At 35.7% G+C, this 12727-nt stretch overlaps 1 protein-coding gene across 1 annotated transcript; it reads left to right on the top strand.

The window, feature by feature from the left end:
• The first annotated feature begins 28 nt into the window (after positions 1-28).
• On the top strand, positions 29-12321 carry zgc:194990 (uncharacterized protein LOC568410 homolog). The gene is made up of 10 exons (XM_052563096.1): positions 29-196; positions 2594-2688; positions 3600-3698; positions 7030-7131; positions 8323-8487; positions 9059-9196; positions 9306-9357; positions 9606-9632; positions 9770-9796; positions 10562-12321. Exons 2-10 carry the CDS (start codon positions 2626-2628, stop codon positions 11119-11121), a joined length of 1233 nt encoding a protein of 410 aa, XP_052419056.1. The 5' UTR covers positions 29-196; positions 2594-2625; the 3' UTR covers positions 11122-12321.
• The last annotated feature ends 406 nt before the right edge of the window (positions 12322-12727 follow it).

The following is a 12727-nucleotide window of genomic DNA, read 5'->3' as shown; positions in this document are numbered from 1 at the left end:
GCGACAAAAGGCTATTAACTAAAGTACCAAGACGTGTGAACGGTGATTGGTCACCACGAGATTCATCACACTCCTGTCGTGTCTTGACTGCTGAGGTGAGGCCGTTTAGAGAACGAGCAACGAGATGCACAAACATCAGATGAGGCTGTGATGTAGGAAAACTTTCCGAGGATATTTCAAAAGGATAAATAAAAAGGTATGTGACTTTTATCTCGCTAAACTTTTTATTCTATCATCAGCAACGGTGCTGCTGTTGCTGTTTAATGACTTTTGCATATGCGCGCACCTGCATAATATTATGACTGCATTGCGCTTCTCTGAGTTTGCAGCGTATCATGACGCCTTGGTTTTTTTTTTTTTTTTTTTTTTTTTTTTTTTTTTTTTTTGTCTGTCATCTGCAATAACGTACATAAACCTAGTGGACGAAAATGTATAGCCTATTATTTAGTTTTCTAAATGCTATGAAAAATCTAAATTAAATTGTCATATTAACATGTGATTATTATATTAATTGTAATTTATATCGAATAACAATTACTATTATTATTTTGGGATATTTATTTTTATTAAAATGCAAATACGTGATATATGTATTTTAATGGAGTCTGTCGTGAGCAGGTTTTTGTTCACCAACACCACCTACTCACTCATGCTCAAAAATATACACAGGGCTGTACTGGTTTAATTCGCTTAAAGGATCAGTGTGGGTTTGGGAGATCTGCACCTTGTGCTCGTTCACGTGGTTTGTGTATTTGAATCTGTCAGGACCTCTTTAATCTGTCCCTGTTCAGACCTGACACGTGGTGTGACAATGCCAACAATCTGCCAACACTGCAGTGCACACCAGAAGAACCTGACAAGTCCCTTTGGTTTAGACAGTCAGAGAGTTCTATTGCTTATGCTGTTATACAGATTGATGGAGTAGCTACTAATGTGTCTGAGGCGTTGCTAGGGTGTTGCTTTTCAGTTCTAGCTTGCTTCTAAGGTGCTACATTCTGTTATGTAAAAAAGAAAGCTTATTAGGTCAACACAGACTGAAGGTCTGAGCCATGTTCAGTGGATGTCACTCTAGTCTAAAAGTTTGGGTTTTAGAATAATAAGCTTAACCACCAGTTTGTCCAGCTAACACAATTAATGATTTTATCTTGTGCACATACTTAAAGGTATAGCTGATCAAAAATGTAACCATGTAAATGTACAAACTTTTATCTCCTTCATTAGTCATGTTCATTCATCTAAGTCAGCAGTTTTATTGGATCAGAAAATAAATGAGACTGAATTAATTAGAGCTTAAGTAAATCATATTGCACACCAGAGGAACATAATTGCATTTACTTTGGGCACATAATTTAGTTTCAGATTGTAGCGGATCATTAATTAAACCTTATCAGGTTCTGGCATTGTTCATTCAGTCAACAAGTATAGTTAATCATAAATAAATGCAAGGAAGCTGAAGTAGTTTCTTTGGTGTGACATTGCACTACTGTCCCAAACAGAAACAAGAGAACATTGTGCACCAAAATATCATAGAATCAAGAACTGTACTTAATTTTATAGTGTTGTATGAACGAATTTGTGCGATTATAGTGTCGATACATTTTTATCAGTGCATAATGCATATGGACAAACGTATTTATCAGAAACCTCTTTTATTCTTCATTCTTACTGTCTAAAAACAGGAAGGTATAGTTAAAGTGAAAAATACCTGCTATTCAGAAGTCTAAGACTACATCGGAAATTTGGGATAATTTTAAATCTGTAAAGAAACCGGAAAACATTTTAAAAGATAGAAATATTTCTTGGATCAGCTATACCTTGTAATAATGTATGTGCACAAGATGAATTCATTTATTTTGTTGGCTTGACAAACTGATAGTATTTAAGCTAATCATTCAAAGATCTGCATCTTAATTGCAATTTGATGATGCTGATTTCATAAATCTCAATGAAAATTTCCATCTTGTGCAGTTTTTTTGCTTATTATAAAGTTTGGAGCTTACTCCATTTAATGTCAGAATTACCTGACTTTACAAAAGTAGCATCATGGAAAATAATTTTCTCTCTCAAATTGTCATGATTATAATATAATTTGTAATTTAAAGATGTTGTATTATATTAGAAAATGTGAAATGGAAGCCATTTCACTAGTGGTCTCGGACATTTGGGCCATGTTGTATGCCTAATATTATAAGCTGATTTTTAACTTTGGGGCTGGAATTAGGAATCGACTGAGTGTCGAGGTGCTCTGGCAGGTTGTGTGGGCGTGCTGTTGGAGGAACACTGAGAAGTCGTGCTGATTCAGCACAATTACACCCCCCTCTGTCCCCGAGCACCAATTAAAAGTGCTCTCACTGCTTCCCCGGGTCTCTCTGGACCTGGAACCTCTGTCGTAACGAGCTGATCGGAGCAGAGCCGCAGAGTGATCAAAAAATAATGCGTTGTTGCAGATTGAGCATGTGTTGAGTTTGCTGAGCTCTGAAAGTAAGGCTTTTTCCAAACCCCTCCCATCTTTCTCAGCTGTTACACTGATCTTAAACGACTCCAATCTCTCTCTTTCCCTCTTTTGCTGTTTTCTGCATTCCGTCTCTTTCAGATTTCTAATAGGGTCACATCAGGCTGTCCAACATGATGAAGGATTGCCTTCAGTTCCTCATTGAGCCTGCCAAGAAGCTCAAGTTTCGTCTGAAGGTACAGTGTTCATTCATTCAATTTTGCTGCATCAGAGGACTTGTTACAGTAATTGCATGTTTGGGATAGGCTATGTAAATTGCTAGCTATGAACTTCAACTAAACACACTTATTTCTGATGAGTTTATTTTTTATTTTTTCAAAACTAACTCAGTTGTGGCGTCATTTACACCACAACCAGCAATATTGCTCGCTAATAAAGTAGTGTACTTGTTTATCAGTGAGACACAATGAAATGTGAAACATGTGGCGTGTGAAGAAAATAAGGAAAATTAAGGTAAATATCACTTGTGAATGGAATATATTTTTGTTACTTTTATACTGAATATGGTTATTTACAGTCAAGTCACACTTGTCAAAACATTAAGAAATTACGAAATATGATTTAATAGGAAAATACGTTATACAATAATTGTGTGTATTTAGGATGGACTACATAAAATGTGAGACACAACTACAGTTGCTTTCGTGTCAGATAAATTGACTTTTATTAAAATTAGTTTAGTTGTGGCATCATTTTCATTGCAACAATTTGACCTGCTACAAAATTAAATGCAAGATGAAGAAAATAAGCCACATATATTTGAATATTTGTATTTTATTTTAATTCTATATCCTTTTCTGTCAAGCTGTAACTGTTAAACTTGTGCAAAAGTGTCAAGATATTATTTAATAATTTGTTTGAACCATTTATTTTACACTTTTCCACAAGTTTAAATGAAAATATTATTTAATGGTGTATTTAGTATAAATAAAATGTTAGCACTAAAATTAGTCCGCAATTGTTATCCAATTGAGATGTGATGGAGATGTTCATGACTTTAAGAAGAAAAGAAAAACGCATTTATAAGTAGCTGTTATATTTCCTGGTGGAGCCGAAGTTATTCCATAGATCCTAACTGTCTGTGCAGGAGACGCGGAAGAGAGTGAAACATGCGAAGAAAGAGCCGTTAACCGAGAGTCAGCTGTTTATAATGGAGCTTGCGCGAGAACTCAACAGGATCTGTCAGGTAAGACCAGAGATGGGCATAAATACACGGAAATGTATTTAAAATACAAAATACTGTGTGGAAAAATGTACTTAAATACAAATACAAAATACTGTGTGGAAAAATTTATTTAAATACAAATACAGTATTTTGTATTTTGAAAATACACAAAATACATGTGAAACTGAAGATTCAGTGCAGGTATCCCTATTAGGCTGAAATCTATCTGGGCCTATTCTGAATGCCAAAAAGCATTTAGATGTGTGCAACTGCTTAGAAACTTTCGTTTTAATTTTATATACCTCTTTCCTTCCCCTGCAGTGTAAGAAATAAAAAAACTTCAAAAAACGACAAAACCTACAAAAACTAACTTTTATTATGTTTTATCACCATCATTAAAAGTCAGTGTGACAGACTGGTGTTCCAATGTGGCCAAGTTCTGTTTGTTTCACAATCTTAAAGTATCTGCCATCCAATATGGCTGACCTAACCTGCCCAGTTGAACTAGTTGATGGAATTTTCGATGGGTGATATCAAAGAGTATAGAAGTAACAAGAGGCGAAACTCAATAGAACGTTCCATAGCAACAAACGCACCCATGCGCAGAGCTGCAGCTCCGCCATCTTGGACTGAACGCAACACAGCTGTCATAGAATTGAATGATACCGGTCCCATTTCAAAAGCGGTTGAGGGAATTAAATAGTAGTTTATTGTTTTTAATATCTCTATAGCAGACATCCCATGTCTCTAAAATGTGAAACACAACTTCTTTTTCTTGCAGTTATAGAGTAAAATATATTTTGAGATATATATATAGAATATAAATAATTATATTTTTTAATTTGTACATTTTAATAAACTTAAACTTATATAACTTTTTTTCTGTTTCACTTTCATAATTTATTTCACTTCAACAATAACCTAGCAAATGTCTTCTTTAAAACAAGACCAACCATACAGTAAGTCTATATTCCAAAGCATTCTTGAATTACAACCATTTAAATCACATATTTTCAGAGATATATATGAACACCTGACCTGGCAAATGACCGCTTTATTAATTCATTGTTATCACTAAATTAACCCTTTAACTGTCACCCTTTTTTCGCATAATCATGAAAATCACTATCCAAACTTAAAGACCATTTCGAGTCTTGACCCAATTTTGACCAAATACATAACGTTAGCAAACCGTTACTGCGGTCATGGGATAGCTTACATTAACGTTACAGCACCTGTACTATGCTGCCCGCAGTTGCAATCAGCTTCCAGAAGAGATCAGATGTGTTAAAACACTATAGTCACATTTAAATCTAGACTCAAAACTCATCTGTTTAGGGGTGCATTTATTGAATGAGCACTGTGCAATGTCCGAATTGATTGCACTATATTTTCACTGTTTATTTTATGTAAAATCATTTTCTAACTGTTTTTAAATTATTTTTCTTCATGATTATTTTACTTTCTTTTATGTAAAGCACTTTGAATTACCATTGTGTACGACATGTGCTATATAAATAAACTTGCCTTGCCTTGCCTTACAGACATAATTGTTAATGCTGCAGTGTATACGGTAGTTCTGCCAACGGTTAACCGTTGGTTCAGTCCAAAATGGCGGCAGCACGATAGCAGCGCCATCTAGCGATTGTTGTCAAAACTGCAATGGAGTTTCGCCTCTTGTTACTTCTATACTCTTTGGTGATATGACCAAAATCTTAATTTTACTTTACAGTAACAACATATGGCATGGTTTCACAATTATCAATATCATTTTTGATACCGCAGCAAAAACTGAATTTCAAACTCTTTTGATGCTTTTTTTTTTTTTTTTTTTTTTTTTAACGCAAGTAGTATAGTAACTTTTATATTTGTTAAATGTAAAGTTTATTTGTTTCTATATACATAATTAGAAAATATAAAGTTTATCTAAAATATTTTTTTTAAAATTAGAAATCATTTGGCACAATTTTTTTGGTGAACAATAAAACTAAAAGTGTGGTGTATCATTGTCCTAACAAATGTACACAATCACTGCACTAAACTGATGTAGACAGACAATGATTAACCTAATTATTTAATCTCCACATAAACAAACATTTGCATAGATGGGTAAACTCAATCACAATTTAGAAATGTGTCCAGTTACATTTTCATAAAGCACCATGTTTGTAAAATTTAAAATGATTACAATTTACAAAATGAGCCTGCATATCAGAAATAATGAATAAAGTAATGGTAGGTGTTTAATACAATCGTTAATTGAAATAAAATAATTAATGAATTAAAAAACATATATAACACAGTATTGTTCAATTTAGTGTTATACATATGTTATCATATATTAATGTTTTGTTCTAATGTCACAAGTCACAGTTTCAAGTTTACTGGTTTTAACTTGATTATTTGGTTAAGGTTTAAGAAGTGTAACAAAAAACTTTTTTTCACATGTGTTGTCAAAATTACAAAACTTCTCACGAGACGAGTGTTTGACATAGTATAAGAGATGTTTGACAAATTATTCGGCAAACTACTTCCTCTCATCGCTGCTTTTTCGTGGTTTGGAGAACAATTACTCAGTCGCCTTCTGTCGTTTCACAGAATTATACAACGGAGAGCACGTCAAGCAAAAAAGCCTTGTAGGTTTACTGAGGAGCGCACGCAGTAAGCAGGTTCATGGCGTAGAGCCATGAGAATTGCGAAAGTATAAACAAGCCTTCAACTGCACAAAGCTAAAGAGAAAGCAGAAAGTCCTATGTAAAAGATTTAGAAAAAGTTCCATTGATTCACAATTTATACCATCGCTACGAATCTACGATATTGTCATATGATATCACCCATCCCTAACATGCAGTAACGTTAATGATTCAAACACATTTGACAAGCTACTTTAATCAACTAGTAGCAGATCCTCACTTTATTCCAGAAAAGTTGCCGATCCAAGGCTGGGTTGTACAGCTGCGGCTCACGTGGATGAATGTTGGGGTTGGGGGGGAGGGGCGTGTCTGGTCTGAACTAGTTGATGCATGAAAACAGCACCCTGATTAAGAGGTTGACTGGCTCAAAGTATTTAGAAAATACAAAAATACTCGTCTTAAATGTAATTAAATACAAATTACAATTGATTTTTTCCAAAGGCTTTAAAATACAAAATAGTATTTTGTATTTCAAATACGTATTTTAAATGCATGTATCTGAAATACTGCCCATCCCTGGGTAAGACTAATATATGGTTGCATTGTTCCTGTACCTGGCTTTTCTCCAGCTCTTAAGAGTCCGCTATTGAATACGTTTCCACACACATTTTCAAACTCTGTGTATCTCTGTTGGAAGCTCTTATGCTGATGTCTTTCAGAGGTCAGATATTCTGGCTCACATCTGGACCGGAGAGGATGTGTGGCCTCCTCATGCCTGTCGAGAGTTCATTGTGGAGACCGCCAACATCCTGGAGATGAAGGTTAGAACCTGAGCTGAAATTAATCACAGGCAGATTCATAATAAATAAATTAATTAGATTTAAAATGAAGTGAAGGCATTTAGCAGACACTTTTATCCAAAGCGACTTACATTGCATTCAAGCTAACAATTTTCTCCTAACATGTGTTCCCTGGAATTCGAACCCCTAACCTTGCGCTTGCTAACGTAATGCTCTACCACTTGAGCTACAGGAACACTTTTCAGAATTGAACTTAACAGTTCTTAAACTTAACAACTACCTTACTAACCGTTAGTAAGTGGCAAATTAAGAATTTGAGGCAAAAGTCAGTTAACTTTTTGTTAATAATGAGAATTGAACCTTGAAAAATAAAGGGTGATGCTACTTTCCTAGTATGGGATATAATTATAAAAAGCATTCAGTTCATTTCTGAATGATCCACAACCCTGTTGCTCAGTAAATATAGTCAGCTGTGTTTCCTGTATTCATTAAGCTTCATCCTACAAGATACACACTCTGTTTTTCAGACAGCTGCTGTTTCTCAGGATCTGCATGGCTTTAATTACAGGCTGATGTTGGTTGGTTTCAGCCGTGTGTTAAATTTAGAAAAAATCCTGCCACCAGTCCCCATAGTAACCAGCTTGTATGTTTCTCTCAAGCTGACTGACAGCTCCAGTGGCTTAAGGGTTTAAAATTCGGTGTCCGTTTTTAAAGGATCAAGCTTTAATCGTGGCTTGTTTTCAAGTTATAGTATAGTCCACAGTACTTTTGTGTCCTTGAGCTGTAGTTCGCTCCAGGGCATCCGCCTCTTGGATTTAGTGTACTTTTAAAAAAGCTTGTCGTCAGCACATTGCATCTTGAGAAATCAAAGTAATTGATTTGAGTTAGACACAGGGTTTTTATTAAAAAGGTTATTGCGTCATAAATGTCAGCTCAAGGGGCTCAAGTTATTGAGGCAATTATTTTCAGAGTTACTGATGTTGAATCCAAAATGTACTTGCAAAATGTAATTGCATTGAGGGATTTAGATCAGAAGTTCTCTATATGTGGCTATTAAAGACTTTATGTCATAGAGATGATACAGGTGTTGTTAATATTTTTCCCAAATGACTGGAGATCTCAAACTTTCAATATTTGAAAGCACCATAAAATATCATCAAAGTCCATGACTTGCATGCTATATTCCAATTTTTTTTTTTTCTCATTATGCAGGAAAATACTGAGACGCCCATGCAAGTTTATGCTGATCTGCATCCAGAAAAGAGGGACTGGAAGAGTCAGTTGCTCAGCATGCTGGAGCAGGGAGGAGAATATGACTTGGGCCCGTACAAAAGGATCATTTTGGACTGGACCAGAGGACAGCGCAACAGACACCCGGTGAGAAGATTCAGAAGATACATCTGCTAAATTTCATGAGATGCATTCTGGGATTTTCTTAGGAAAACATTCATACAAAATGTTTGTTAAATGTAATTTATTTTGCAGAACAAATTCATAGGCAGACATTTACAGTATTTGTTTACAAAGCAGTCATTTAAGCAGAAGCCTTTTAGATCAAAAGGTGTGTAAGGTAATTTAATCAAGCGTGTACAAACTTGTGTCTGGTAGTGTTTAAATGGGCCTCTATAAAGCAAAAAAGTTTTGGCCATAAATATATTAAGGGTTACAACATTTTCTCATGTTGTCAGATTAATTGGTTTGTTAGTGTGTAATGTTATATCAAACCATGCTGTAAATGAAGCATCTTACTCTCTCTGTTGGTCTTGTCTCGGGTTGCTCTCTGATTAAGAATTAAGATATTAACCTTGCTATGATCCTCTTGTCAGACTGGGTTGAGTACAAACGACCTCACTGACTCACCTGAGAGAGACATGCACAGCCCGCTAAGCCCTATCTGTTAGTCTTACCATATGTGTTATTTGTTATAAACTCTCTCTTTCTCTCTCAGCATGGTATCTGGCCGGGTGAGGCGGTGTTGATGATGCTGGATGACGTGGAGCTGCGGTGGAAGCGGGGTCACCTGTCGCATCTGCAGTCTGCTGTGGAGCTGCTCATAGGGGTCGTGCTTGGAGAACATCTGGACAAGGTGTGATGCCTCTGAAAACATTTACAACATTCAAAGACTTTGCACATTTCGTTTTTAATTTATCTAAAAACCAGCAAGACTGACATTAAGCACAACTGTGTTTTTGTAGGAGCTCATTCCAAGACTGTGGCTGGTACAAAAACAAAAGTCCCAGACGATCGGTGAGAAGGCAATGACATTAATGCCCCAGAATTGATTTTGAAGGATAGTTACTGTACCTGAAATGCTGTAAGTGTTTTCTGCTCCACTAGTGGCGCCAAGTGGAATTACTAAGCTTATAAATCAGATCATCTGGTATTTTCTGGAGAACAATACTGTATTATACAAAAATCACAGACAGATATTTTATTAGTTTAGACATGAAAACGGCTTTCTGATAATATTTCTTTCTCTCTCTCATCTTCTTTAGATTGCACTGGCTACATTCCACACATAGGTGAGAGATTAATAGATTCATCAATCAAATAAAATTTAAATGCATTGACATTCAGCAGCTGTAGACATCAAGGCTGTCAATTCAATAGATAATTTCTAAAATTTATTTAGTAACACAAATGCTGCTTTTCGTTTCAGTGTGGAACTGGATATGTGATGCTACAGGTATGTGTCAAAATTAGATATACGTGTGTGTGTGTGTGTGTGTGTGTGTGTGTGTGCGCGTATGACCTTGGACCACATCGTAAGTGTACATTTTTAGAAATTGAGATTTATACATCATCTGAAAGCTGAATAAATAAGCATATATATATATATATATAATTACTAAAACCATACAGCACATATTTTGTAAATATTTAAATGTATATTCATATATTTAATATATACACTTAACATATATTTTTCTTAAATGTATACATAGATGTATTTTAATTTATATACATAAATATACACAATAGACACATATATTTCTCGGACTATAAGTCGTACTGGACTATAAGTCGCATTTATTTAGAACCAAGAGAAAACATTACCGTCTACAGCCACGAGAGGGCGCTCTATGTCTTCAGTGTAGACTGAAGGAGAACTGAGCAGCATAGAGCGCCCTCTAGTAGCTGCCGACGGTAATGTTTTCTCTTGGTTCATTGATCTTGGTTCATGTCAAATTAATTGTAATAAATAAGTCGCACCTGACTATAAGTCGCAGGACCAGCCAAACTATTAAAAAAAGTGCAACTTATAGTCCGGAAAATACGGTATATGTGATTTATATATTACACACACATAATACATCATAACATCAAAATTGGGCAGTATTTTAATTGGCAGCGTGCAGTTTTTATTTCTCTCCACTGTTTAATTGTTTGAAAACCTCCCACAATACAAATAAGACCTAAATCTAACTATAAGTGCTGCTCTGTTTTTCAGTGGAGGTGACTCTTGACCCAGAGACGGCCAACCCTGCTCTGGTTCTGTCTAAGGACTGCAAGCGCATGCAGTGTGGTCTGGAGCGGCGTGAGGTTTCTCACAGCCTGCGGCGCTTCGACAGCTGGTGGTGCTGTCTCGGCTCTGAAGGCTTCTCGTCGGGACGCCGGTACTGGGAGGTAGAAGTGGGCGACCGTGATTGGCGTCTCGGGGTGGCCAAAGAATCAGCTCTCTGTAAAGGTTACAGACCACTGAATACCCAGAGCGGATACTTGACCCTCAGGCTGGAGAGGGGCTCCGAGCTCAAGGCCCTGACCACACCGCCCACACCCCTGCCCCAGTCACTCATCCCGCGGAGGGTGGGGGTCTATCTGGACTATGAGGCGGGGCAGCTGTCCTTCTATGACACCCAGAAGCGTGCACACATCTACACATACAGCGAGATGTTCACAGAGAAGCTTTACCCAGTGTTTGGGACCGTGGAGATGGTCCGTGAGATGGTGATCAGGCCTGCAGACCTAAGGGAGCGATGTCTATGTAAGGGACAATGTCTTTTCTGCTAATAATGAACGCACAATCCTTATGCACACGGATTGAAAATTGAAATTACACACGCATAAAATAACAATAATTGATCAATGCTTACAAAAAATAGAATCAGAGAGAAATTTGTTTTTTTTTTTTTTTTGGAAGTAGCAAAAGCTGTGAAATCTGCACCACTAGCATCACAAAGACAGTGTTAAAATATTTTTAAAAAGTCTGTCTGAACAAACAGGTAGTCCTGCTAAAGAGCTGCAGTGATGATTTTTTTTCTGTAGGCCAATCTGGAAGTTTAGAACCCAATGAGATTTTCCACTGGCTTTTGTACTGATGGTTCCTCAAAGCCTTTGGATTATTAGAGAAAATAAGGTCTGTGACTAAAAAAAGTTCATATTCACAAATGTAAACACATTTTGAAGCCTATGTACAATCACCAGAAGTAAAAAGCTAAATGAATAGTTTAGAATAGAATAGTTTGTAAGACCATGATTATAAAACCCAGTGTGAAGATGAGTTTACCTGTTTGGTGTGCCATTTAACCTCAATAGTCCCATTTAGCCACTTGTTATCAATCAAACAAGTCAAATATAAAAAATAAAACAAAATCATGTAAATATTTATTACTGATGTATTTTATGTTGTGGAATTAAACCTGAAAATATCTTGAGCTTGTGCTAACTGCAGACCTTATTTCAGGCATTTAACCAAAAACCTTTTCAGAAAACCCACTGATCTCTGGACTGAAAGTATTATAATGCTAAAAATAATTTCCCAGGGTTTTGGTCTACAAAAATACATCATCCCTGATACAAAACATCAATGATACAAAAATATTGCAGATTTGAAGCTGAACCTGTCTACTGTTGCTGTGTGAGACTGGTCCGCATGCAATGTTTTTACTTTTTCAGGAACTCAACCTACAAATGAAATATTTGTCTATGCATATTAATCTGGGATATAATTGATTTTAAAATTTCATTCTTGTGCAGCTACTAAAACATTCTTTAAAAAATATATACTAAGGGCTTTTTTGCTAAAACATACTGATGCATGAGTGCTGGGAATGTGTTCATGATATCACTAAATCGTTTATTTTTGTGAAAGTGCTTGTCACATTTACTCTTGTAATCAGTTTAGCTCGAACTGCTTGTATGCAAAAAAAGTCTGAATGGAAACTGTACAATGTTATTTTTTATTTTAAGAAATTAAACTTATAAAATCTACTCTCAATTTCATAGAACGTTCAACATTCAAAATGTAACTTGACAGTGATTGTCATTGTAATATTTCTGTACTGAATAGTGGGGTTTTTTTTTTTTTTTTTTTTTTTAACTCAATGTTCATTAACGTAGTTTTTAAGCGCATGGCCTAAAATATGATTACAATTAGCCAAATCCTAAAACCAAAATATTATTTTGCTAATCTGAATTCACAATTTTATCTCCAATCTAGTTTTAGCAAGTGTTGAATATAGTCACATTCAGCTCCATGATTTTTTTTGTTTGTCAGTAACATAAGAAACCATATAGAGGGCAGTGTCGGTACAAACTCCTCCAATCAGTGTGAAGCATCTCAATAGGTTCACAGTGTGCTAAAAACATTCAGTTGCAAATCTTTTTCTAATAAACA

The sequence above is a fragment of the Carassius gibelio genome, chromosome B8 (assembly GCF_023724105.1).
Source record: "Carassius gibelio isolate Cgi1373 ecotype wild population from Czech Republic chromosome B8, carGib1.2-hapl.c, whole genome shotgun sequence".
NCBI classification, from domain to species: domain Eukaryota; kingdom Metazoa; phylum Chordata; class Actinopteri; order Cypriniformes; family Cyprinidae; genus Carassius; species Carassius gibelio.
Note: the sequence above shows the minus strand (reverse complement) of the source record. Positions and strands in the feature narration are given on the sequence as shown.

What these genes read in the sequence shown, in the direction of transcription:
- zgc:194990 (XM_052563096.1), top strand. Translation starts at nt 2,626, where the DNA reads ATGATGAAGGATTGCCTTCAGTTCCTCATTGAGCCTGCCAAGAAGCTC. An exon ending in TTGGAGAACATCTGGACAAG is followed by an intron (nt 9,197 to 9,305) that starts GTGTGATGCCTC and finishes GTGTTTTTGTAG; the next exon opens with GAGCTCATTCCAAGACTGTG. An exon ending in TGGCTACATTCCACACATAG is followed by an intron (nt 9,633 to 9,769) that starts GTGAGAGATTAA and finishes TTTTCGTTTCAG; the next exon opens with TGTGGAACTGGATATGTGAT.